This window comes from Leopardus geoffroyi, chromosome B1, assembly GCF_018350155.1.
Source record: "Leopardus geoffroyi isolate Oge1 chromosome B1, O.geoffroyi_Oge1_pat1.0, whole genome shotgun sequence".
NCBI lineage: Eukaryota > Metazoa > Chordata > Mammalia > Carnivora > Felidae > Leopardus > Leopardus geoffroyi.
The window spans coordinates 20,857,891-20,884,779 of NC_059327.1; the positions used below are offsets into that span (position 1 = coordinate 20,857,891).

The 26,889-nt window shown below is 42.6% G+C and overlaps 1 protein-coding gene across 2 annotated transcripts in view; it reads left to right on the top strand.

Annotated features, from left to right (window-relative positions):
* MTMR7 (myotubularin related protein 7) overlaps positions 1–26,889 on the top strand; it is a 125,048-nt gene that overhangs the window by 92,829 nt on the left and 5,330 nt on the right. For both annotated transcript variants that reach the window (XM_045454899.1, XM_045454908.1), the window contains 6 exons: positions 3,306–3,438; positions 19,648–19,757; positions 20,271–20,396; positions 22,189–22,238; positions 24,573–24,773; positions 26,048–26,188. In XM_045454899.1, the coding sequence (XP_045310855.1) occupies positions 3,306–3,438; positions 19,648–19,757; positions 20,271–20,396; positions 22,189–22,238; positions 24,573–24,773; positions 26,048–26,188 (761 nt within the window). The remainder of the gene's footprint in view (positions 1–3,305; positions 3,439–19,647; positions 19,758–20,270; positions 20,397–22,188; positions 22,239–24,572; positions 24,774–26,047; positions 26,189–26,889) is intronic.

The following is a 26,889-nucleotide window of genomic DNA, read 5'->3' on the forward strand; positions in this document are numbered from 1 at the left end:
AACTTTCTATTCTGTTTATCATCTGGCACACAGTAGGTGTTCATAAGAGTTTGTTGGAAAATGAGTGGAGTTCTTTTTGTTTCGTTTAATGAGCTTTTCTGCATCCAAAGATGCAGAGATTATCAAATAGTGGAGTGATCTTGGGTTAGAAAACAGGGTATTTTTTTTTCAGCCCTACTTGTCATTTGCCTGTTGTGTTCCTCAAGCATCAATTGAAAGTGGAGTGCAGTTACCTCTAATGTTTTATTTCTTTGAGAATTTTTTGGAGCTGAGATGAATTGCTTTTCCTTCGATCATGAGATGGAGTTCTCAGCCAAAGGCACAGGGGACAAATTAAACTTAGTCTAATATTGTTTTGTTTATACAAGGGACACTCTATCTGGAAATTTATAATATAGGTCCAGGGGGCCTGGGTGGCTCAGTCGGTTAAGCGTCCGATTTCGGCTCAGGTCATGATCTCGCGGTCCGTGAGTTCAAGCCCCGCATCGTGCTCTGTGCTGACAGCTCAGAGCCTGAAGCCGGTTTCAGATTCTGTGTCTCCCGCTTTCTCTCTCCTCTCCCGCTCATGCTCTGTCTCTCTCTTCTCAAAAATAAATAAACGTTAAAAAAAAATTTATAATATAGGTCCAGGATAGCTTCTTGAATTTGTATTAATTCTAAAACTGTATTTCCTGCTTTGAGGGTTCAGCATTTGCCACGTTATCCTGATAGGTTCTGTGAAATATGTGGAAACCTTGAAAAATTAAACTTTGGATGATAGATTAAATATTGCCATCTTCTGTTCATTATGAGAAGTACCATTGACTTTCAAGAAGACATCTTGTGTGGCTCCTTTGCTTGGAAAGACTACCAATAAATTATCCCAGGTCACAGGCATTCCACTGTTTAAAAATGTGAACACAGAATTCTAATTATACACTAAAATAATAATAATAATAGTATTTTGAGTTTTATTTATTACACTGTTTAAAAAGAGTATCTCTGCAGTATGTGGTAAATAGGCTTAACTTGAATTATTCAAGAAACAGAATAAATATAAGGTTGGTGTAGCATAAGGATACTTGCAAGTCTCCTATTGTTTCATTTGATGAAGTTGTTGTAAAGGATTGGCCAACAGCTTTGGAAAATAATTATACAAAGCAGTGATATTTTGTAACAGTGGGTTTCAAAAGAATAATGCTTATAAGTCATTTTAGAAAAAAGTTTCCCCTTAAAATAAAACTTGTAAGGGATAAGCATACGTTGTCTTCAAAATAACATATTTTTTTCTTGATGAAGGCCAAACCCTTTGTTCTGATAGCATGCCCAGGAGAAGGGTGACGGTAACTGGAAACAGTGTCATGAGGGGCTGATGTGCCCCAGCTGATGTGACAGGACAATCATGGGCAGGACTGTTATGGAGAAGTGAGGTGTCTGCCAGCCCAGGCTCTAAGTACCACTGGCTTGTCCTCTGCAGTTTTCTTTCTCACTGCTAGTATGTGTTATGTCTATAATTTAAATTAGAAACCTAATATACTGTGTTTGTAACAAGGACACAAAAGCATGTAAAATAGTATTGATCGTGTCCCCTGACACTTGCCACCTGTCTCTTTGTTCTGCCTGCTGCCAGGTTGGTATAGTTGTTCATTCATTTTAATCTGCTTAATCAAACGTGCATAAACGTGAATACATATCTATCATTTGTTTTACAAGGAATGAGATATTTGTATGAACATTATTCTTTAGGTTACGCTTGTCACTTAACATGTCATGGCCAGTTCCAAATCAATGTACATGTCTCTCTGTCTCTCTCTATATATGTAAAGTCCATATCTTTCTTTTTGTTTGTGTAGAAGTTCAGGGTGTGAACATAGTATAATTTATCTCCTCATTACCCTATTGGGATATGCATAGATTTTCAGGTTTTTACTGTTACAAAGTTTTTTTTTTTTTTCCAGCGTTTATTTATTTTGGGGACAGAGAGGGACAGAGCATGAACGGGGGAGGGGCAGAGAGAGAGGCAGACACAGAATCGGAAACAGGCTCCAGGCTCTGAGCCATCAGCCCAGAGCCCGACGCGGGGCTCGAACTCCCGGACCGCGAGATCGTGACCTGGCTGAAGTCGGACGCTTAACCGACTGCGCCACCCAGGCGCCCCACTGTTACAAAGTTTTAATACACATTCTTGGACACCTGTCTTTATGTGCTGGTAGTTTTAATTGTGTATGATTCTCACAAGTAAAGATCTGGGTCAAAGAATATTTATGTTTTTAACTTAGCTTTTTGGAAAGTATTTGTTAATATCCCCCTGGTACCTCACTGTCAGCCTAAAAACTGAGATATCTATATCTATATATCTCTATCTCTGTCTATCTATCTATCTATCTATCTATCTATCTATCTATCTATCTATCTTTTCTGGTGGTGAGTTCCTGGTGTCAGTTTTCTGCCTGGGATAACCCACCTGCCTTTTGTGGACAGAAGAGGAACATGGTCAGTGAATACTGTTTCCTAGGATGTGACTACCTGCTTAGCCAAACAGCAAGGATAGAACATTAACAGTAATACGTCCGTCCATTCCAGAAACGTATGTATTTTTCAGCTAAGGCAGGGCTTGCCCCCTGCTTGGTTTGAGTTACACAGGATAAGGGCAGAAGTTTCCGTTTAATAAATGTCTTCAAAGTCCATTGTCTTTAACCTGGTTTGCACTGGGAAACCTCCACTTCACATCTACAAAATTATGGTAATGAAAGTGGTCCCCAAACCCTCTTAGCAGGTGTCTAGTGCCTGGAGGAAACGGCTCTGGAGAGAGGGCTGCATCCCCTCGCTTTAGTCCGTGATTCCTGTTCAAGGTTTAACTGGGGGATTCTTGGAGGCAGATTAGAAACCTGACATCATTCCTATAGGATAATGTGTTTATCGGCAGTATAATCCTGGAAGATACAATTTAGCTCACAGAGCTTTGTACTCCAGCTGTATCTGCTGATATTCTTTTGCCGACCTACAGGTTATGATGTTTGGTTAAGTCAGGGCAACTCGGCTCTTTCACAGAATTGCATATCCGGCGTCTCTCACGGAACTGTAAGAGGCATCTCCAGAAGGGATGTGCAGAATGCTTTCCAGCTAAGAAAACGTTTCCCCACGTCAACAAACGTATAAGCTCAGCATGCGTGCCTGAACAGCTCAGCACACTATTCCCCTGATTTCAAACATGTTATGTTTCTGCACATCATTTTGAACTGCTTTCATGGCTGTCGGGGAAATGTGCGGGTTGTGTTATGTCCTGAATGCTATCGGTGACCCTTCTGTTTTGCTGACCACCGCAGCTCAATGCAATGGCAAATCGTGCCGCAGGGAAGGGCTATGAGAACGAAGATAACTACTCCAATATCAAGTTTCAGTTCATCGGGATAGAGAACATCCACGTCATGAGGAACAGTCTGCAAAAAATGCTGGAAGGTAAGCATTTCCTTAGGCACAGCAGTAAAGAAAAAATGCAGCGAAACGTTTTCATGTCAAGTGGAATAAGAGAGCCTTTTGCTTTTTGAGTTGTTACAGTGATGCTGTTTACATAGGTGGGGTAAGTTGAGACAAATGTCATATTGCAGTGACTCCTTAAACATTCAAGCCTTTCCCTTATTTTTTGTTAAGTGTCATGGTGAAATGGTTTTATTTTTAAAATTTATTTTATTTATTTTATTTATTTTTGGAAAGTCCGGGGCTCTTCTGTGCTTACGGTCTAAAGATAAAAGTGCACGGGAGTATTTTTTCTCTCCCTCATGATATTAGTTTGACCCACATTCAAGGCCATTTAGAGATAAGGCGGCCCTACATTTAGAGCGAGAGCCAGGTCTGTTCGTGTGTGGAGATGAGGTGTATACAATGAATCCGAGGGGCCGAACGGCCATGCGAAGGGGACGTGTTGGAGGAGCGGATACTCGTTTCTCAACAGCGCACTGCACTGCGCCTGCGCCTAAACCGCCGCCACACCGCCCTGCGTCTCCCCTCCCCCTCCACCCCAGCACCTTGCACAGCAGGACACATACACACAGGCTTATGGAGACAGGAAGTTACAAAGATGGATTATGCAGTGTAGAGCCACCATTCTTGTGGCCAAACCAGCCATAAGCTGATTAGCAGAAATTCTGCATTTCAAGCAAAACCAGTCTCATTTACTGCTTCTGCTCCATGTGATTGTGAAGGCGCCGTCCACCGCCTCTGGCTCTAGTGGGAACCGAACAAAGAGGATGCAAGACCCTTGGCTTTGCACCTTGGGGTCCTGGAAGGCTGTGAACGCTGTGCTTGCACTCTGAGGCCCTGGAAAGGTGGAACTGAGTGGGAGAAAAGTGGGCTGTCGGAATAGGAAATGGAGGGTGGAAGGAAGGGGACAAAGGAAGTGCTTTTCCTTTTTCTAGGGGTACACATTTGCTCTCAGTTAGTATGCACTTCTCTGCCTCATGAGAAGGACAGGGGTAGTGAGAACCTTACCGGGTGGGGCTGGAGGGACTTGAGCGGCACATTCCTGATTTCCATTCTCTTTCCTCAATTTGCTGGGTCAGCTCAGTCACTGCAAAACTTGCACATGTCAGTTGCCTTCACTGGGCCCTGTTACCTGCTATAGAATGAGAGGCCCATTTCTATGGGCCCTTCAAGCCCTATGGGTCTATGACTATAATTTGATGCCCCTGGTTGCAAATATCTTAACCTTGGGCATTTGAATGGTTAGAAGAAAGCTCATCCTGCATCTGAAAAAACCCACCACAGCCCCAGAGAATCTCTTATTTCCTCATGAAAGTCACCTTGTCTCAGGCCACAGTGACATCCCTGGGGCATGACTGAGCTTCCTCAACTTCTGGAGATAATCATGGGCAGTTTGGCTGTCCCTGCTATAAGCTGTGCTTTTTAGGTGTCAAAAAATTTGACTAGCTTTGTGCTGTTATTAAAGGCATAGGCTAACTTTAGTATGAAAACTTTAGTGTGAAGTTCATTATCAGATTCATTAAAAAAAACCGTATTTTTCATGCAGTAATTTCATAAGCTGACTTTTGAGAATGTACATTTTCTTCTGTGCAGAAAGGAGCTCTTAAGAGTTTTTATAACCTTTCACTTGGACTTTAGGTTTCGAATTAGCATTATTTGGTTTCTCATTAGGAACTGTTGCTCCTGCCCTTATACCTGTGGTCTGCCTCCCTTCCTCTAAAGGGCAAGCAAACCGACAGAGCCCTGGAGGGTGGTCTCTGTTATAAGAGGGACCACAGTAGTTCGACAGTACTTTTTCAGCTCTCTGTCAGCACAGTAAGCAAGGACAACCTTCTGGATGACTTTCAGGGAACTTGACCAATGTTTGACTATCTGTTTTGACCAAGTAAATTATAAACCAATTGTGGAGGCTCAGCTGATGAAGTGATGCAACCAGACCCACCTTCTCAGGCTTTTTCTGTTTCCAGCAGCTGTCCTTGGCGTCAAAGAGATCGGAAGGGTTGTGCTGCTGGTCATTTGGTAGGAAGAGGGATAGTGCATTTTATTCATGGTTGTTATTTTGTTTTGAGTTTTTTTTTTTTTTTTACCACCGTTAATATCAGAATAGGTTCTGAATAATGGAAAAGGAAAAAAATGTTTGCATTCTAGCTGCTCTGTGAGCAAGGGTTGTGAGATATTTCATTAGAAACTGAAATTTAGGACCAGGTTCACATCTGGTGTAGGTCCATTTATAGAGCTCATTTAATTTTAACTTTGATTTCTAAGTTCTAAACCAGACTTATTTTGCGGTATTCATATCTCCCAATGAGATAGTAATGATACCTTCCAGTTATGAAGGACTTTTGTAATTTCTTGTTTTCTGCAGTGCTTTCCCTTTGGATGATTGGGATAATGTTTTTCCCTCAAATAATGAAAGGATGCCCTATATTTTCTTTTTTGTTGTTGTTATTTAAAATTTTTTTAATGTTTATTTATTTTTGAGAGAGAGAGAGAGAGAGAGAGAGAGAGAGAGAGAGAGAGTGAGTGGGGAGGGGCAGAGAGAGAGGAGACACAGAATCCAAAGCTGGCTCCAGGCTCTGAGCTGTCAGCACAGAGCCCGACGTGGGGCTCAAACCCCCGAACCGCGAGATCGTGACCTGAGCCAAAGTAGGAAGCTCAACCGACTGAGCCTCCCAGATGCCTCTATTTTCTTTTTTCTTTTTAATTGGAATAGTCAATAAAAAGCCCGCATGTCTCTGCCATGTGGACCTCTACACACGCTCTTCACAATATGGCAGGTTATTTTTTCAAGGCGTGCCTCTCTCCAATTCTAGAGTCTGGCTTATTACATTTAAAACATTTTTACATTACATATTTAATTTAAAAGTTTTTAAGAACACGCACTTCCCAGGACCACATAACGAAGCAGGATTTGTGCCTAGTACTTTCCATCACCTTAGAGCGATCCTCATTGATTTGTGGGTCTAGCATCAGACAAGCTCCCAGATAACCACCACACATGGTGACGATGTTATAACATTTATGGAGTGCTTACTATGTAGTGGACACTGTTTTGACTTCTCAGATGTATTTATTCAAGTAGTCCTCACGCACCCTTGTGGCTATTCTTAATATTCCTGTTTTACAGATGAGGAGGTTGAGGTGCACAGGCTGAGAAACTCATGCGCGCTCACAACAGTAGGTGGTAGAACCAAGATTTTCCCCTGATTAGTAGGAATCCAGATGCTACACTCTTCAGCACCTGGCTTTATGGCCTTTCTAGGTAGCAGGTTGGGTAGAAAGTGCCCTGGCCACGCGTCTGAAGAACTGGTACTGGGTTCTGTCTTTAGTCCCTGAATAAACTTGAACAAACCTCATTTCCTGTACTTATAAAACAATGTGAACAATGCATCATCCCTAACTTACAGATTTACTGAAAAGATTCCTTGGCAAACCATTAAGTGCTTTCCAGTGTTTGGTGTATTATGCTTTCTCTTGGGAAGCAGTACTGAGCTTGAAGTACGTTATGAATAAAATGGGTAGGTTAATGGGCTACGGATTAATTCAGCCAGGCACACAAATACTTGATAGGTCCCAGGCCTTTCTATGGGTTACTTTTCTCACTTTCTTTGTTCAGGAGATGTGGAGTGAGATAGCACAATTTTAGAGGCATGGAGGTGCTTGCCTTATGATAGGGTCTGTGTCCACTCAGCAAAAGTTCATCAACAATAATTTAATAAACCACCTGTCAGGTCTTGTGGATGTTTTCTGAGCAAATTTATTTAACAGAGATACAGATCTCAGCCCAATGGCAGGTCAGATGGGAATGTGTCCAGAGCATGGGGAAAGGACCCAGCATCCATTCTGCGATTTGGACAATACTACAGTGAAGGGCTGTTTGAACAGGGCCAGAGTCAATTCAATTTAAAAGCTTGAAATCTTTGTAGCAGGACCCACAGTGTAATCACTTTTGTCATATCCCCCGGAATTGTGGGCATTGACAGTGGAGAAAGTTTTGTGGCAAAACTAGGTGGCCCCAGAGATCGCATCTGATCTGTGCTTCTGTGTGAAGGTTCTGAGCCCAATTATTCAGAACTTTCATTAGGTGTTGAAAGGATGGTTGAAAGCAGAGAATTTTGAGTACATCATGGGAGGCAGTGGGTATTATGGTCATGTGACTTCCTGCTCTGGTCTCCCTGCCAGGTTGCCCTGGGCACATCAAGGTCTAGAAGGGAGCAATCCCTAATGCACCCAGCTCCAATTCCATGAAATATTTCTCTCTGCTCACAGTAAAGGTTGTGGCTATCGGTTCAAATGTCCCTTTTGTTTGATACTTTCTTCTTCATCTCATACCTTTATGAGGTGATAACTAATTCACCCTGGTAGAAATGGAGCAGTTTAACTCTTTATAGGCATACAAATTTAAATTTTAAATGAAAATTAAAGTTTAAGTTTAAAATGTAAAGTTTTTCACTTTGAAGCATTTCCTATTACATTGCCTACAAGTTTATGAAGTTCTATCAGATACGAGCTAATAAAAGGCTATAAATGTTAAACTTTTTTCAGTTCTCTATGTTTTGACTTTTTACCATTATTAACTTCCTCAATATCTAACCCGTTAGATGAGACAGCCAACCAGACCTGCCTGGAAATCATCATTTAGCCTTAAGGTATGGATTTCCACACAGAAAACCGAAATTCCCATTAACATGGAATTAGATGGCTTTACATTTATCTAAGGCTTTTCAAAAAGTGCTCCGCATGACCAACAGAGCTGTCCTGTCAGGCTTTACTTGTCATCAGTTCATGGTCACTTGGAGGAAAGAAATAGATCAAGAGCATGTACCTTGCTCTCTGTGGTGTTGACAAAGGATGTAAAATGTGGCTGATAGGGTGCTGGATGGTATCAGCTAATCTGGACGATAATATCCTAAGCCCTAAGGCACGGAGGAAAGAACGTGCCTTCCCGGGGGGTTATGTGCTGTGGACTGGACTCCAGGTCAATTATTTACTGGCTGTGTGACCGTGGATGATGACTGAGTAAACTTGTTTAAGTCACCTTTCCAGTCTGAAAATTGGGAGTACATAATACCCTGTAGGGTAGATAATGTAGGCATAGCACCAGGCACAATACCTGCATATTGTAAGTACGAAGAAGTAGGTGCTACCGTAGTGATCTCAGACGTTCATCTGTACCTCAGATGGTTATTGAGAGTTTTCTACATGCTGGGCATTGGATAGAAAAATGCTTCATTCATTAATGCCAAACAAAGTACTGATTTTGATGCAGGGTAAATATTGTGGGCAGGGAGAAAAGATGCTTACTTGTTACTGAGGGCTGTCCCTAGGTAAGTCAGGTGGTTGAATGTTTTAACTGGACGTCAAAGCCAAAGACTTCATGTCTAGGTGACATTGTCAAGGAGAAGGCAAGAGGCAACAAAGTGATTGAAGGAGAGAATAGTGGCTGTTTTAATCCTAATTAGGTTTTATCGTGACATTCACGGACACAATTCAAAGATTAATTTCACCCTCAAATTACTGTTGGATACTTCGTTAATCATGATGGCTAGGTTTTGGATAACTAGGACATTTACACAGGGAATGCTGGTAGAAGACGGTGCCTCCCATGCAACTAAAGATAGACATGACTAATTTTAGTGACACGGCGAACTTTTTTCCACAGGGCTGTCGTTGGAATTTGGCAATTCAGGAGTTCCTTGCCAGGGCCGGTAAGGTGTGAGATTTGGTGAGAATGTTGGTCCTGGCGGCTCTGTCAGTGGGTGTGATGAGAGTGGAATGGGTCCCCGCCCACTACATCCCCTGCAGCATATGCTGCTTCGTTCACCACTTCACTTATGTGCTGCCCCCATCTTGGTCTTCAAGATTCCTGGGCCTGCTCTCCAGTGCCGACCGCTGACATTGTACATCCCCCCTGACTTCCCGGCCTCTCATCATTTTCTCCCAGTCTAGACTTCTCTATTTCCATTTGCTTTAAGTTTCCTATTTAGACGTTAAGCCTGACCTTCCGTTACGTTCCTGTTCATCCTGGCTCAGTTTGCTTACTGACCTAATTATCGTCTATTTGTAGTGGGGAAAAAACACGGAAATTGGAGTCAAGGGAACACGATTCCCATCACAGCGTACTTACTGTGCTGATAGTGTGTGGACCTGGTCCTATTCTAGAAGCTGAGATAATTAGCCCTACTGCAGGTGGGAGGTTGTGTCAGTTCGTGGAGAGAAAACTACCAAGCCCCAAGCCTTCCATATGGTAGATGTAATATAAATGGGCACGTGTGTTTTTGTATTTATTTGCTGCAAATTGTGTTCTTAGACACGAAATTCACTTGCAGAGCTAATAAATGCTGAGGGTATTTTTTGGTGAACCTGCTGCTCAATTTCCTTTAGGCCAGTGGTAATTAGTGTTACTGGAATGTGTGTGTGTGCATACATGGATTTATACACCCATTCATGTTTATTAGTAGCTGGACCCACACACAGACTCACTCACATGTCTGCCCGTGGATACTGTTTTCTCTGCTACTAATTCAGGCAGTGCTAACAGGTATATGGAATTTAGGCTTGACTGTGCCTTACCAATTTCTCTCATCATCCAACTCTTTAAAAGAAAACAAGGCTATATACAAACATGGCTTTCGTGGTGTTATTGTATAGTGATTCCAGAAAACAGCATCATGCACAAGGCTGGAGTCATTTTAGAGAATAGTCACTAATCTTGTTGGTGTCCTGTAGAGAAGCCAATATACAGAGGTGTCCAGTTAGTGTAAAGTTCTCTATAAAGAGGACCCGTGGTGCTTGGCCTGGATAGGGAGGAGCATAGCACTAACACTCATAAATGGGATACAATTCATGCAGAGCTCAGAAGTTATTCTGTGTCACCATGGTGTGCTCTAAGTAAAAGGCAGACTATAAAACAGGCGTAACCAAACACTTCCCTCTCAGAGGCCATCATTGAGTCCTCTTTGAATGGTTTCACCTGCTAGGATTTTCCGTGAAGGCAGATGACTACTATTTTGCCCGTTCGTTGAAGATCATTTCAGTGGGCTTGACTTTTTGACTCTAAAACGGGAAAGGGACAAATCAAACATCAGCAGAACTCCTGTGAGGCTGGTAATTAAGGGAAGGCCATGTACACTTTGACGTTAGATCTTAGGAGACAAGAAAGACCAACATCCCAAAGGGTTCAAATGGAGATTGTCTTTGCATCTTCGTGGATCCCACCCAATAACCATATATGAAAAAATGAGATTGGTGTTAGGAAATATCTAAGGAACATTGTCTAAAGCTTATTTTCTCCCAAGCAAATTTCTTATTTCCAGGCCCTATAGTTATATATGTCTTCTTTTTTTAAGTGTTGTTTTTATATGTTGATGGGATATAGATGCCCTGTTATGTAAAACAAATACTGTTAGACCTGGGCATTAAACTCCTGGTAAGTAAGTACAATTCTCTGTAATCCGTGGCATATGTCTCTGATGTCAGCTGCAGTGAACTTCGTTCAGCCAAATGGTTTGTAAATATTGGTTTGGGTTTGGCAACAAGAGTGAACAAATCGGTATTTCTGTCTTATCCTGAGTTTATCCAAACAAACCCGCCAGTTTTAGATTTAAAAATGCAGGCACTGATTGTCTTATTCTCAAGTGTTCCCCCATCTGTCCATGTGTATTAATCATCTGCAGAGCTGATGGCGTTGACCCCGCCACTCGGCCTTTGGTGGGAGAACATTCCCGGGGCTTACCTTCTTTGAGAACCTGCTTGAGGTTATTTTACTTAGCGTGTGCAGTTTTTAACGTTCCTGAGAACAGAAATGTTAGACCAGGAGCCGTGCTCAGCGTGGGAAGGAAGGAGCTGGCCTGGCAGGAGATAGAGCAGCTTGTGCCCTTGCTTAGTGAGCTAAATGGAGAAGGAAGCACTGGAACATTCTCTCTGGCAGTCCCTTGTAGGGACTTGTTTCTGTGAGCTGTCTGTTCCTCTCTTGCTTTTGGCACAGACCATCTCCAGGTTAGCTGGAAAGCCTGGTGTCTTTATTTTTAAACTTGCTGTCATTTCCATGCCTTGTGGGAAGAGAAGGTGAAAAGGATTATTTGTTCTTGGGCTGAGCCTCAGGGTTTGGACGCCAAGATATCCCTCATGCTCCCTGGACTTTCTGAAATAAATGGGAATGCCAACTAGCCCTAAGCCCTACTACGATAACAACCAGAACGGTTGGCCTATTTAGTGAAAAGAAAAAAAACACAAACGTTTGCAAGGTAATGTTATCTTGTGGAAGATTTAAAGGACAGTGGAGTCCTGAGACTCTACGTGGTGGAATGTGTGTATTTTAGGATTAAGTTGAACACTTTGGGTCATGGCCTGAGGTTAAACAGAGAGACCAAATAGCAGGCGCCCTGGGAGTGGGGAGAGGTCCCAGAGAGTGCTGGAATTTTGCTTCCTACCGGGCTGGGTGCCCTGGCACAGGCGAGCCTGCCCCCTGCAGGAACCGAGTGGTACTGCTGGGCAGCGTCACGGGGGAGGGAAGGCAGGGTGTGCTCAGTTTTAACAGGAGGCTGGCCCTCTCCCTTTGCATTAGATTCTGCAATCTGTCTTCACACTGGCTGCACACACCTGAGCTCCCGGGAAGATTTATGAGGTGCACCCTGGCTAGCTTGCCTTACGGCGTCGACTTTCATGTGCTCTCCTCCTAAAACTGCCCGATGTGCCTTGGAAGCCTCCTTGGCCCAGGCTTGAAGCCATCTGCCCTTTGCCACCTCCCTTCCTAATTGCCCTTTTGCCAACTTTATAAAAGAAAAACACACCCTTGGTCACATCCTCAGTCTTACTCTGATGTATTATTCCAGGGTGCGTGAGGGAATCCATAATTTAAAACATTATTGCAGGGATACATGTGCAAAAACGGTTGGAGACTGCTAATCAAGTTCATCTTCCTTGAGCACTCTAAGTCCCTGCGTCACAGACAAATAGAATGGAAGGCACAGGTGTGGACATTTGTAATTTTATGTTTTCTAGGGCTGCATTAAAAATGTGAAAAGATGGATTTTTATAATACGTTTGTATTTAACTCAGTATATCCAAAATGTTATCATTTCAACATGTAATCATTACAAAAACTATTAGCGAGATATTTTTTATTTCTTTTTCATACTAAGTTTTTGACATTCAGGACATACCTTGCACTCATAGGCTATCTCAGTCCAGGCTTGCCAGTTTTCAGATATTCAGTAGCCACATGTGACTAGCATCTACAGTATACTGGATGGTATGATTCTAAGTGATAAAGTGTATCACCTCTAAGTTGATAGTATGTGGGAGCCAAGGAGCATTTAGAGTGGTTCATGTTTGAATTACAAAAAAATAATACAACTGAGGTCGATAGACATTGCTTAAGAGCATGGACTTTGGAGCCAAATTGAATCCCAGCCTACACTGCTTATCAGCTGGTGACCTTGGACAAGTTACTTAACCTCTCTTTGCATTGGTTTCCACTTTTATAAAATAAAGATAGTAATAGTACCTTCTTCATATGATTATTATGAGAATTAACAAGCTATTGAATATAAAGCACCTGAAGAATGTCTGGCATCTTAAAACTTATTTAAGTTTTGCTCTTATTATTAATAGTAATGGTACTAGTTTTAGTTAAACCTAAGGTAGCTGTGGTGTGGTGGCAGAAACTCTAGGCTTGTTTGTCATAAGACTTGTGTTCTTCTCCCATTGATCACTTTGTGTTTTAACCTTTCTTATTTAAAAAAAATTTTTTTTTAATGTATACTTATTTTTGAGAGAGAGGAAGACAGAGCATGTGCAGGGGAGGGGCAGAGAGAGAGGGAGACACAGAATCCGAAGCACGCTCCAGGCTCCGAGCTGTCAGCACAGAGCCAGATGCGGGGCTCGAACTCACAAACATTGAGATCTTGACCTGAGTCGAAGTCAGAGTGTTCTAACCTTTCACAGCCTCAGCTTTGAGATTTGGGTTTGAATGAGTCTGTACCTCCTGCCTGTCAGGACCCCAGGCTGGATGAACAGACAATAAAGCATATATCATAGCTCCTGGCATAGTTTATATGTATGATCTCTTTGCACCCTTCAGGTAACTCTCTGAGGAGGGTGTTTTATCCCCATTGCACACTTGAGCAAATCAAGGCTCGGTACCTAGCCCCAGGTTGCATTGTTGGACACAGCTGGAATTTAAATGTTAGGTTTGACTCTGAAGCCTGGGGCATTGCACAGTACCACATGCTGTTGCCCACGCACACATCGTGATTATTACTAAAATGTACAGGTTAGTTCACATACAACCAAAGTCTAAGTGAAACATGGAGGCCTTCCCATTTCCCCCAGATGTCAGATTAAGCTAATATGAAATACCGTCTCATAAGAACATCTAGAAATGCCAGATAAATATAGCAACCATTTACTTAAATGAGTAACTGAACTTGTAAGAAAGAAGAGGAATAAGCCATCAGGTAGTCAAGACCACAGTGAGATACCACTGCACATCCACTAGGGAGGCTGTAATCAAAAAGACAAGTGATTACAAGTGTTGATGAGGATGTGGGGACATCAGAACGGTCTTCACAGCAGGTGGGGATGTAACACAGTGCAGCTGCTGTGGAAAATAGTTCTTCTGGCATTTTCTCAAGTGGTTAAACCTGGAGTTATGGTGTGACCCAGCAAGTCCACTCCTATGTATGTTTTCACGAGAGGTGAAACATACTTCACATGAAACTTGTACATGAATATTCATAGAAGCATTGTTCATAATAGCCCAGAAGTGGAAACAACCCAAATGTCCATCAGCTGATGAGTGGATCAAAAAATGTAGTGTATCCATCTAGTGACATAATTGGCCTTAAAAAGGAATGAAGTACTTATGTGCTACAACTTGTATGAACCTTGGAAACATTATACTCCGGAAGAAGCCACTCACAATGAGCCACATATTGTATGATCCTGTTTATATGAAGTATCTGGAATATGCAAATCTATACAGAAAGACAGTAGATTAGCGGTTGTCTAGGGCTGGGGGAAGGGGAAATGCGGGTGACTGCTAATGGGTAGGGGGATTCTTTTAGGGGTGATGAAAACATTCTGGAATTGATTATGGTGATGGATACACAACTCTGTGAATATACTAAAAGTCATCATACACTTTGAGTGAGTGAATTTTAAGTCAAATTCGATTACAAAACTGTTAGAAAAGAAAGAAGAAATTTCCAGGTGCCAGAAGGAAAGGGTGGGGGTGGGGAGAGCCATCCGTTTTACATGTTGTGGGAGCCAGCCTTCCTCCTACTCCAGTTCAAATACGTAAAACCTTGGATTGTGAGCCTGTTCTGCCAGTGTTCCACAAGACAAGCAAACATTTTAATTTGATAAACGAGCGATGTCTTGTGGTACGCATCTTACGTGATGCCGAATGTCACAGGATAACCACTGAGCCAGTGGTTCTTGAAATTCATTTTGATAGATGACTGTTTCAGATTACCTGTTTCTGGAACAAATTATGCTCGCAAACTAAGGCTTTACTGTGTATTAAACTCAGCCCCAGATTACTGTTCTGCTGTATCATATAATTGGGGGTGTTAATCCCGTATCTTGTTTATCTCTTTGCTTTTACCTGAGAACACTGTTCCTTGGTGTATTGTTATTTTTTATTGTATACTCATCTTCAGTGAAGATTTTCTGTGGGATTCCATAAAATTATGGAAGTGTTGCTCCTGAACAGTTTTTTGGTTTGCTTCTGCCACTTATCATAAGACTCCAGCCCAAATATGAAAATTTATTAAGTAGGGGATCCTGCTTATAAGGAAAAGATCATTTTAGATCCTAGATTTGTATGGGATTAGACCTAGGGTTTCAACATCTCAGGACAAAAAATTTTTTTTTCCCCTTGGGTAAATTTTTATTTTCCTCATGTCAAGTCCAGGCATCCTGGTCATCACCCTGAGTCCACAAGTGGATTATTTTTAACGGCTCAGTTTGATACAGGGAATCTCAGTCCCAACCCCTGCCTCACACAGACCCAGAACTCGATCTTGCCTCTGCGCCAGTTATACTTAGCATACTGATGCATATAGTCACCCATTTTCTCCCAACCCCCACTAAAATGATAAGGAAATGGTAAAAAAAAAAAAAAAAAAAAAAAAAAAAGGCAAAGACATGAACGAGTGGGACAGTGGGAGAATGGGAGAGGAGGTGCCAGCAACAAAAATTGCAACACTAGAAAATGGGTGGATGAATAATGACTGATTGGTTAACCGACTAGAGAAAGGCTGAAATTTATGGTGGGAGTGGTGAGAAACACTGAAGCAAGCCACACAGCCCCGCGGACCCTCAGAAAGCTCCGGAATGAGGCATCAGGTTCCTCTGAATGTCTGTCCTTAGACACCAGCCTCCTCCCTCACCTGTGCTGCCCATTGAAGGCTCTTCCCTCACCTCCACAAGGGAAGATTAGTGATGAACTTTCTGGAAAGGTTGACTAGAGAGACTCTGGGCTCATGGACAGCAGGCATAGCTGGCAGAAGGGGCAGGGAGTAGCAGGCCAAAGAAGGGGGATTAAGTAAATGTCTGTGTATGGAAGAAGACCCATGCTTCTCCTCACTGCTCTGCTCTGAGAACACTGGCATCCAGTCTTATGGAGTCGCTCAGGTATTTGAAAGTCCTTTCCTGGGGCCTGCAGCCATTCCAAGAGAAAGGACTTCCTGATCCTGAAGTTTGGGGGCTCAGACGGCCAGATCTCACACGGCAAAGCCCTGAAACTAAGAGGTCTGTTCGTACACCCAGCACATCCAGTCACCTGTTAGTGCCCTGCGCTTACGTATGAATGGACAGAGATCACGGGGCACTTGAGGAAAGCCCACCGTGGAAGACAGAGACAACACACATGCTCGCACACACATACATGCGCAAGCAAGGGAGCAAACAGAATGAATCTAGAAAAACCAGATTCATCCTGAGAGTAGAAGCAATGAAAACAAACAAACTGCCATTGATCCCCATAGAGAAATAGCACTGGCCGACCGAAAGCATCGGCAAGCACAGCTGTTGGCTAGTATGGGAGAGAGGGATTCTCCCGCCCTGCTGCTGAGGATGCAGACTGCAGAAGCCCCTGTGGAGAGCAGTCTGGGGATATGTGGTAGGACCCTATGACCCAGCCCGGTTCACTTATTGACATGCATGTACAGGGAGACTTTTCACAGGGAGACTGTAGTCAGATATCTCTTGAGGCACTGTTTGTAAATACTGAAAAGGAGGAAACAACTAATAAGAGTAGGGGAATGGATACATAATCCAAGACGTAGTCATAGAGTAGAATATTATATATACTTGTCAAATGACTGAAATCTACCTACATAATATGGATGTCTAAAAAATAAAATTTTGGATAAAAAAATCAAGTTGCAAAAGGCTTAGAAGTGTGAGAATAATTAATAGTCATGAGGGCTAACATAAAACAACATATGAAATAACTTTTTTTTTTTTAATTTTTTTTTTCCAACGTTTATTTATTTTTGGGACAGAGAGAGACACAGCATGAACAGGAGAGGGGCAGAGAGAGAGGGAGACACAGAATTGGAAACAGGCTCCAGGCTCTGAGCCATCAGCCCAGAGCCTGACGCGGGGCTCGAACTCACAGACCGCGAGATCGTGACCTGGCTGAAGTCGGACGCTTAACCGACTGCGCCACCCAGGCGCCCCTGAAATAACTCTTTGATACAGGGGCTATTATCCCCACTTTACAGCTGAGAAGACTGAGGCAGAGAGGCTATGGAAGGTGTCCAAGATCACACAGCTAGTAAGTAAGTCGTGAAGGGGTGTAAACCTGCCTGGCGGTGTTCACAGACTTAAGATGGAAAAGCAGGATGACATAGGAACATGGGACGTTATTTGTAACTTTTTTTTTGTTTTTCCCAAGAAAGGGCTGAAATAACTGTGGCCAGTTTGAGTGTCTGCTACATCACTTAAAAATCTTTAATACCTTGGGGCGCCTGGGTGGCTCAGTTGGTTGGACATCCAACTCTTGATTTTGGCATGATCTCACGGTTTGTGGGATCGAGCCCCGCGTCAGGTTCTGTGCTGGTGGTGCAAAGCCCGCGTGGGATTCTCTTTCCTTTCTCTTTCTCTCAGAATAAATAAACACACATTTAAAGAATCAATCTTAAAAAAAACAAAATCTTTCATATGTTCAGATATCTCATAACTTAACACACGGTAGTGGTTAAGGACACCATAGCCTTGGAAACAGCCTGTGAGGAGTGCCCAGGGCCCCGGGGCTGCCCCACTGGGCTATGACTTCTGTGCATCGGTCTGTGTATTTTCACTGAGCTCCAGCAGAGTACCTTTTCCTGTGCTAATTTGCACGTGCTTTCTCCCTGCTACTGGTAGCGTGCTCTCCTGCGGGTAGGTGACGTGAGTGGCCGGGGATGGCACTGTAACCCCTGACAAACGGACAGCGCTTGGAGTCAGAGCGATGCCAGAGAGAACGCCGTTCGCCGGCTGCTTGTTAGGTCACCGGAGCAGTCTTCCCGCTCAGGAGTTTGGAATTTTGCCTAACCGTGTTGATAATTATAAAGGTTTTTTTTTAAGTAGGGCATTTTGCTGGGAATTTTGGTGTTATTGCCTTCATCGTTGCTGTCATTTGTGACTCAGAATTGGAGTACTTGTGCGTGTGTGTTTTAATGTGGCTGTCAAATTGCAGGAAATGAGTGAACCATCTGTTCCGTGGCATATTGGAGGAAAGGCCAGTCACTAAATTAAATATTGTAGTTAGTCGTTGTCTGTATTCCAAGTATGTAATACTTTTGAAGAGTTAACGAAGTTGAATGTGGGAGGTTAGAGCTGGAAGGACACTTAGATATAATGCAATACACCTTCCCTATTTTAAACATGAAGAAATAGAGTCTCAAAAAGTGGAAATGACTCGTGCAGGACCATATAGCCACTTCCTGACAGCACGGGGGGGGGGGGGGGGGTGGAGGAGGGCGGGCAAAAGGGCCCTCCGCTCCCTGCATGTGTCACTGCATCACGGGGTACAAAAAAATAGGCAAACAAGCGTAAATCTATGGGACATGACGTGTCGTTGGTTGATTTATAGGATTCCTCAAAACTGCTTCCTGGGTATAAAACACACAAACTTTGGAATGTAATTATTTCTGATCCATAGAACACTAGCTCTAAAGCTTTTTCATGCTTTGTGTTAACTAAAAGGTAACCTCTAGAGGTGAAATTGCTTGTGATAATATTATAGAAGTGTTGACATGCCTGCCTTAGTTGTGTAAATATAGATAGCAAGATGATTCTAGCTTATCTTTATTTTCAGTCAAGGGAAAACCCCTAACTTGATGTTGGAGAAGCAGGTGAGAAGGACAGGTTCTCATTTTTTTAAATTTCTTTTTTATTACTTATTTTTTTTGAGAGACAGGGGCAAGCAGAGGGGGGAGGGGCAGAGGGAGGGAGACACAGAATCCGAAGCAGGCTCCAGAGCTCTGAGCTGTCAGCACAGAGCCCGATGTGGGGCTCAAACCCACAAACCTTGAGATCATGACCTGAGCTGAAGTCGGATGCCTAACCACTGAGCCACCCAGGTGCCCACAGGGCTTCAACTCACGCCCCTGAGATCACAACCTGAGCTAAGATCAAGAGTGAGATGCTCATCTGACTGAGCCACTCAGTTGCCCCAGGCCTTACTTCCAGTGGGTGGGGGTTGCTGGCAAGAAGAGTTGGAACATTTCTTTTGAAGATGTTTAGGATAGTTCTGTTTTGTGTTTTCGCAAAACCCAAGTGGTTGGGTGCTGCAGAGTTCTAGCTGGGCGGGTGCTGGGGGCGTTACAAGAACTTTCCCGTGTAATGTGTGCATTCATGTACTCCTTAGTGCCCCAGGGCGAGTATCTTAAATCCGTCTTCTCTGTGGGACATTCTACTGTGCTAACAATGATTTTCATTAATATTAGGGTTTAAACTTCACAAATGGAATACTTTTGAAATGCGGCATCCCTGATGATGGGAGAAAGTAGTAAGAGCCTTGCCTGAAGTGGTTCGGTAGAATCCATTTTATTAACTATGGGCATTTATCTTGACTTAATTTCTTGCAGAAAATACTACAATGAAGGAATCATTAACCAACTACCTGCAAATATGATCAGATGTAAACTATGAAATTGCCTTTATTTTGCTTTCATAACATTTATCTTGCAGTGTGCGAACTTAAATCTCCCTCGATGAGTGACTTTCTGTGGGGACTGGAGAACTCTGGCTGGTTAAGGCACATTAAGGCCATCATGGATGCAGGAATCTTCATTGCAAAGGTGGGTGAGAAGGGCAGAGCAGCCAGCGGACTGGTACTCTGACTTCAGAACAGGGATCCTGCCTGCTTCCTCCCCATCTGCTGTGGCCGCCACGCTAAGCTGTGCCTCGCCGAGTGGGGAGCTGGCTTTGCAGGCCACAGTTTGCCCTCTTAGGATGTGCAAAAGAGAGGACAGTCTCGGTCTTTCCCTTTTGGGAAAAGGACTGAGGCCAGTAACAGCTGAAGAATTCGAGTACAGGAAAAGTCTTAAGGAACCCAGAGGGGAGGGAGGGTGGCTTCTGGGTGTGTGATGGGAAGGAAAAGTTTTGGTCACCAGCACCAAGCCAGCCCTTACGCTCCCCTAACTGGATGGGGCATGAGCACTAAATTAATGAGCCGTTTTCGGTTATGTGGGGTTTTTTTTTTTTTTTTCCTTTTTCTTTCTGTAGGTATAAAAGCAAACCTAGTTCTGATGAGACATTTTTCCTTTTTGTCCCCATTCTTCCTGACTCTTTGCCGATCCCGTGTGTTTCAGGCAGTCTCAGAGGAAGGGGTGAGTGTGCTGGTTCACTGTTCTGATGGCTGGGACAGGACAGCCCAGGTGTGCTCAGTGGCCAGCCTCCTGCTCGATCCGCATTACCGGACTCTGAAGGGCTTCATGGTGAGTGTAACCCGCCTTGCGTCCCACGCAGGGCCTTGAACAGAGCGGACAACTTGCGGCAAATTTGTTTCCCTCTTGTTCTTTTTCTCTCAGTTCGTCAGCAAGATTAAGAGGCAAAATGTGGAAAATGGTCTCGGAGTAAAGAAGGGAACTGAATTTCTGGGATGTTGGGACCCATTCAATTTGGCACTATTAAATATGAATTTGGGGGCGAGTACACAAGATATTCAGTAGTTTGCAAAGTTGTGAGTTTTACATCCTTTTTGCTCATAACTATTTCAAGTTTGAGGGAACACGTGAGCATGTAATAACAGGAAATGCTTTTCAGAAAAAAATACTCGGAGCAAACATTTTCTGTATCGTGCACGCAAAAGGTCCTTTAGAGGAAAAACCGTTTTCATTGACTGCTTTTATGTTTTAGATAGTCCTTCACAATTCTGGAGTATTGAGAATTTCAGTGTTTTTGTGTTCTTTGTTGAAAGTATGAAGTCCACCCTTTCCTAGATTTTCACCATTTAGGTGTGTGTCACAGCGTGACCTGTCACGTCCAAGTGCAGAATGTTGGTGTAGTTGCCTGGAGTGGTGACGCTCTGGCCGAGGTGGAACCCTGGTCTTCAGATGACGGCAGGGGCTTCCTAGTGACTGGCAGATTGCCTGGCTCTTGCCTCTTGAGCCATTTAATAGAAAGTGCTCCGGTGGATCCTGAATCCATGCTGGGGCGAGATGCTGACAGGAGCTGAACGTGTTGCTTCTACTGCTAGATTCCCTTCATCGAGTACTGTCCCCTGGCACTCAGGGGGCAGGAGGGAAGAGGCAGAGGCAGGTTTTTGTGATGGGCTGTCTCTCTCTTCTGTTTTTGAGTGTCTGAGAACTTCCAGTGACCTGTGGTAGCATTGACACTTCAGTGATACTCCTGCTTCAGACCCCTCCCCTGGACCGAGGTTAGGATTCCTTCATTTCCGTTTGGACAGCTGAGGGTTTCAGGGTCACACACTCTTTCACGCCACCCTCCGCCACTGACTCCTTTTGATTCTGCCCCATTAAATTTGTGCGGCGCCAAGGGCAAACTTCAGCCACTCCATATTGTTTTCAAGGGACATCTCTGGCCATTTTAGAGCATTGGTGATAGTGACAGGATTGCTCTCTAGTATTAATTTTTTTTTAAAATTCAGACAACTGGAGATTATACACTCATGTTACCTCAAATCCAAAGCAGGGCTGAACTCCTCTATTATGTCCCAGACTCCCATCATTTTACAGTTTTTCCAATGTGTAATAAAGATCACAGGAAAATATTCCCAACGGTTTCTTGTAAGGACGTTTGTATTTGATGTAACTGAAGACATAATGGTCAAGAGACAGGCTTTGGTGTAGAAAGGGCGAGGTTATGAGTTAGCATCAACCACTTCCTACTAGCCTGATCTTAGGAGTATTTAACTTCTCTTTCAGTTCTCCCTTCTGAAAAATGGGTGATTATACTTGTCCCACAATGAAAAGAGATTATACATGAAGTAATATGAACAGTGGTTTGTAGGAAGCACCCACTGGTGCTGTTACCCCTTTTTCAAATATCCATTCCCATTTATTTTTCCTGTGGATGACCTTCACCTTTGCCCTTCTGCTGTGCATATGCGTCTCTACATTGGTGGATAAGGAGTGCTTATTCATTTGCAGGTTACCTGAGGATAGTCACTACTCCAAAAACCTTTGAATCCTTCAGCATTGTTGGTTGGGGTCTCTTATTTTTCCTTGTTTGCTTCTCTCCGTGATACTTATATTCTTTTTTGTGTAGGTATTAATTGAAAAGGACTGGATTTCCTTTGGTCATAAATTTAATCACAGGTAAAAACAAAAAAAACAAAAAAACCAAAACCTTAAAAATCTGTTTTGATGTTTAGGATAGAAAGATCTGTTTCTGGAGTTTTCAATTGAGTGAGGGGGAAAATAGCCTTATTTTTAAAGTTTCTTTGTGGATTTTATTCAAAGAGCTAAAATTTTGTTGTATATATCGTATCACAGATAAATGAATTTCTGAGCACTCTCAGTATTTATTTTTTGGGCAGAACTAACTAATGTTAAATTGTTCCAGAAAAGACAGAAATACTTCTTTATTTATTGGCCTAGAAAGGATGAGCTCTCCCTTCCTCCTACCACATACGTTTGATTTATTAAACTATTCCATTTTCGAAGTGCACACACTTTCTGAGCTGGAAGATGAGAAATGTCTGTGGAACAGTCTCTTTTTGACCTTTCACCCTGGGAACGAACTTGGGCTTGTCCTGGGTATTTGTGTCACAGGTGAAGTATGTCCCAGATGTCTGAGGAGAGGGAACATAGCCCAGTTTTGGAGCGAGACAGATCCAGCCCCAAACCCAGGCTGTGGCATTTATGAGCTGTGTGGCTTGGTCCTTAGTGTGGGGTCTCCCATCTGCAAAATGGGGATTCACTCCCTGTTCCATAGGGTTATAGCAAGGCTTTTTAAAAAGTGTATGTAACTCATCTAGCTCCTTGCCTAGTTGTATTAACTAAGCTTTCAGTAAACAGAAGCTGTTGTTTCTAGAGTCACCAGCATCCTTTTGGTCAGTGTTGATAATGCTGGACATGTGTTCTGGTGTTTAATCTCTGAATAGTGAATGTTGTAGCTGGTGTAATCTAGTCTTATGGTGCTAAGAGTTAAATTTTAGGCAACATGGTAATAGTGAGTTAGGTATTTGACATACACTTTTGTTTCAATGTGTTTTCCTAAAGTAAATTCTAACTTCATGGAACTGCCCATATTTAATGTTCTCATTTTTGCATTTAGCATTAATCATTCATTCTGTGGTTTTCTGGAATTCTTTTTTTTTTGTAATTATTTTTCCAGGAAAGCACAATGAATCTGTTTTACAAAAGAGAATATTAAAGCCCCCAAACATTTGACATTTTTTTTTCAGTAGGCACCAAGCCCAATATGGGGCTTGAACTCATGACCCTGATTAAGATCACATGCTCTACAGAGTCAGCCAGGTACCCATTAAGTAACCTTTTTAAGATCACATTGTTATTTTCAGTTTTGGGGTTCTATCTTCTAGGCAGTTAGCATCTTTCAGACAGAGGATATGGACAGAAAGAAGGTGGAGATGGCTGAAGACTATCAGGAAAGAATATTTAGCGCTCCTCACCCCTCCGCCTTTTTAATGCTTATTTATTCTTGAGAGAGGGAGAACACAAGCAGGAGAAGGGCAGAGAGAGATAGGGAGACACAGAATCCGAAGCAGGCTCCAGGCTCTGAGCTGTCAGCACAGAGCCCCAGGCAGGGCTCAAACTCGAGAACTGTGAGATCATGACCTGAGCCTAAGCAGAACACTCAACCGAAGCCACCCAGGCGCCCCTAGGCAACTCTTTATAAAGTTACCAAGTTGAGCGGAATTAAAACTTTTGAGAAGTTTCCAGACAATTTCTAATGTTTTCACTCTTGGAAAAACTCCTAAACTGATGATCTTTGCTCATTTCTATTCCTAAAGTTGGTTATCCATTGCTGAGAAGATGAGGTTCTAAATTATTTTGTATTCGATGGCACCCAAATCATCCTTTTGAATTGTCAGATTCACATAAAGTGTAAAGGACTAGGCAGTCTTCATTTAAAGGTCAATATAAATGTGAGGGAGGAGATTGTGATGTATTCTTGGAAAACCAAGATGGGAGATCTGAAGGCAGATGGGAATCTGGCCACACGGAAATAACTTTGTGATAGGTTTTGACATTGCTCTAGAAATACCCTGAGATACTTGGGAAGCCACAGTTTTTTCAAGTTGTCTTTCTTCCTCTTCCTTTCCCAACAAAACAGTGCAAAAGTGAAAAACTCTCTAAAGTTGCTTAGACATTTCTTCCCACACTCCCACAAGTCACTGATTAAAATGAAGTCCAAGGTTTACTTCAGAAGTCCTGATGTACTTTTAAATCTTGAATGAAAGAATGCTCTTCTGCCGTGGAAAGTTCCCTTGAATTTGATCTCTTGCATTATGTCCCTTCTCTACCCAAGACCTTCAATACAAAGTTTCTCCTGAAAGTGGAATTTGTTTTTTTCCATTTCTGTGCTCCAGGTCTGTAAGGTTTGTTTAGAAACTGAGGTTTATTTTGTGATTGTTTTTGCATTTATAGCTTTCTCATTTCACAAACCCCAACTTCGTTTTATAGATATGGCAATCTAGATGGTGATCCAAAAGAAATCTCTCCAGTTATCGATCAGTTCATCGAATGTGTCTGGCAGTTAATGGAACAATTTCCCTGTGCCTTTGAGTTCAATGAGAGATTTCTGATTCACATTCAACATCACATTTATTCCTGCCAGTTTGGAAACTTCCTATGTAACAGCCAGAAGGAGCGACAAGAACTCAAGTGAGTGCTTTGCTGTTTAATTTTTATCTAAGGATTTTGTGACTGAGAATTTCAGATGGCCTTTTAAAATTCCGAAGACTGTTGTAGCTACATATCTGTACTGACAGATTAAGGTTACTTTCCTTCTCCTGACACCACTTCATACCTGGTTTGGTATCAGCACCCGACAAAGTGAGGTACGAGCTTACACACCCCAGTGACAGCCATGCACAGGGCCGTAGACCTGACACACGAATACTGAAAGGAAACTTCCTGGAGTCAGAGAAAGTGATTTTTGAGTTTAAAAGGAAACAGACATCTGCAGTGGACATACTCTCATAAGAAGAGGTGCAAATCTAACTGGGAAAGAAGCAGATTGGAAACCCAAGTCATTCTTTCATTAAGATTAAAACTACTGCTTTTATTGAGAAGGAAGTCCATGAAATGTAGCATTTAAAATAGATTACAAAGTCAAAAGCTTAACAGCAGAGTGCTTTATCAACTGCAGTGACAGGAGAGTTTTGAAATTTTCATAAGATAAAATGATGTTAACTGTAGTGTATATAGTAATAATCAGATTTAATTTTGGAAATGATCAAGTAAAATCGACTCCACTGGTTTTATGCTGTCAAAACAGACAGTGTAACATTCACTTTTTCTCGTGAATACTGGGTGGTTTTTCTCTCGGGAGCTTCAAGTGTGATTCCTGAGTAAATGGTAATGATTTCAACGTAGCAGAGGGCATCCTTCAAGCTCACCTGTTTTCCTAGACGAGTTTGTGGTTTGCTGCGACGGACCAGCCAATTTGATGGTGTCTGCTTGGGTGCGAATCCTGGCTATTCCACTCACTAGCTATGGGACTTTGAGAAACTGCCTAATCTCTCTTAACCTCAGTTTCCTCATCTGTACAATGGACAGATCTCATAGGAGTTCAGTGAGGACTGAATGAGAGAAAACAGGTGAAGCATTTAAATAGTACCTGGCAAATAATACAACGTCAATGACTATTTGGAGAAGAATCCCCTCCCCCCAATTACATAGCAGTTTTATTTTACACTCAGAGGAATTAAACATCTTGTCCAGGCCAGTACAGGTAGCAGAGAAGTTGAGACTGTTACGGTGCTCTCCTGCTGACTCATGAAGACACACACTCATTGTCAATTTCCCCGCTACAGGACAGGGGCACTGGATATGCACGTAACAATTAGTGGTCCCTTTCCAGCTTTGACAATTACACATCTACGATTTCTATAAACCAAGACAGATAATTTTCAGGCTTATTTTCTTTATAACAGAATTCAAGAAAGAACATACTCTTTATGGGCTCACCTGTGGAAGAATCGGGCCGACTACATGAATCCTCTATTTAGGGACGATCACAGCCAGACCAGGGGAACCCTTCGTCTCCCCACAACGCCGTGCAACTTCCTGTACAAGTATGTAACCCTCTAGGACCTTACTAGGTATGGTTATGAACTTAGATTCTGCCACTGTTTAATATTTGGAGGCCAAAGCATATGAAACACTGAGCTTCAAGGCTTTTTTTGGACATAAAACACACGAAAGAAGGATGCTTGTTAAGTATCTGATCTAATATTCTTGCCAGTGTTTCCTCTCCCTCTTCTTTCCGTCTAAATATGGAAGTGTCTTTAGAAGTTGGTGTTTTATAATAATGATGCTTGAAAAGTATAAGTTCCAGTATTACTTAAAAGCAAAAAGCAGGGAGGGAGGAAGAAAGGAAGCAAGAAGGGACAGAGGAAAGGAAGGACGGATGGAATAAACCAAGTGCCTTGTAAGTCAGATGTGGAATCACAAGTTTAGGTGGGGACCGTGACTTACCTTCTTCCTCTGCTGAATTTCCTCTTACTCGAAGTATTTCCTTGTGGAAATCAGTTATTTTAAGACTGTCTGTATTAGGATGGGGAGAGGAGGGTGGCATCCTATATACTCTATTCGAGCTGCATGTTATACATTTTAGCCTTTGGCTTCTTCTGCATATGGAAGTTTTATGATGTGGGAGCTTGTCTCACAGGTCAGTAAAAAAGACAAACATACACGGAATCAACTGAGAAACCACATTCCTTCTCCCTGCTCACCCCCAACACACTCAGTGGCTTTTCTTCCTCTACAGTGTTTT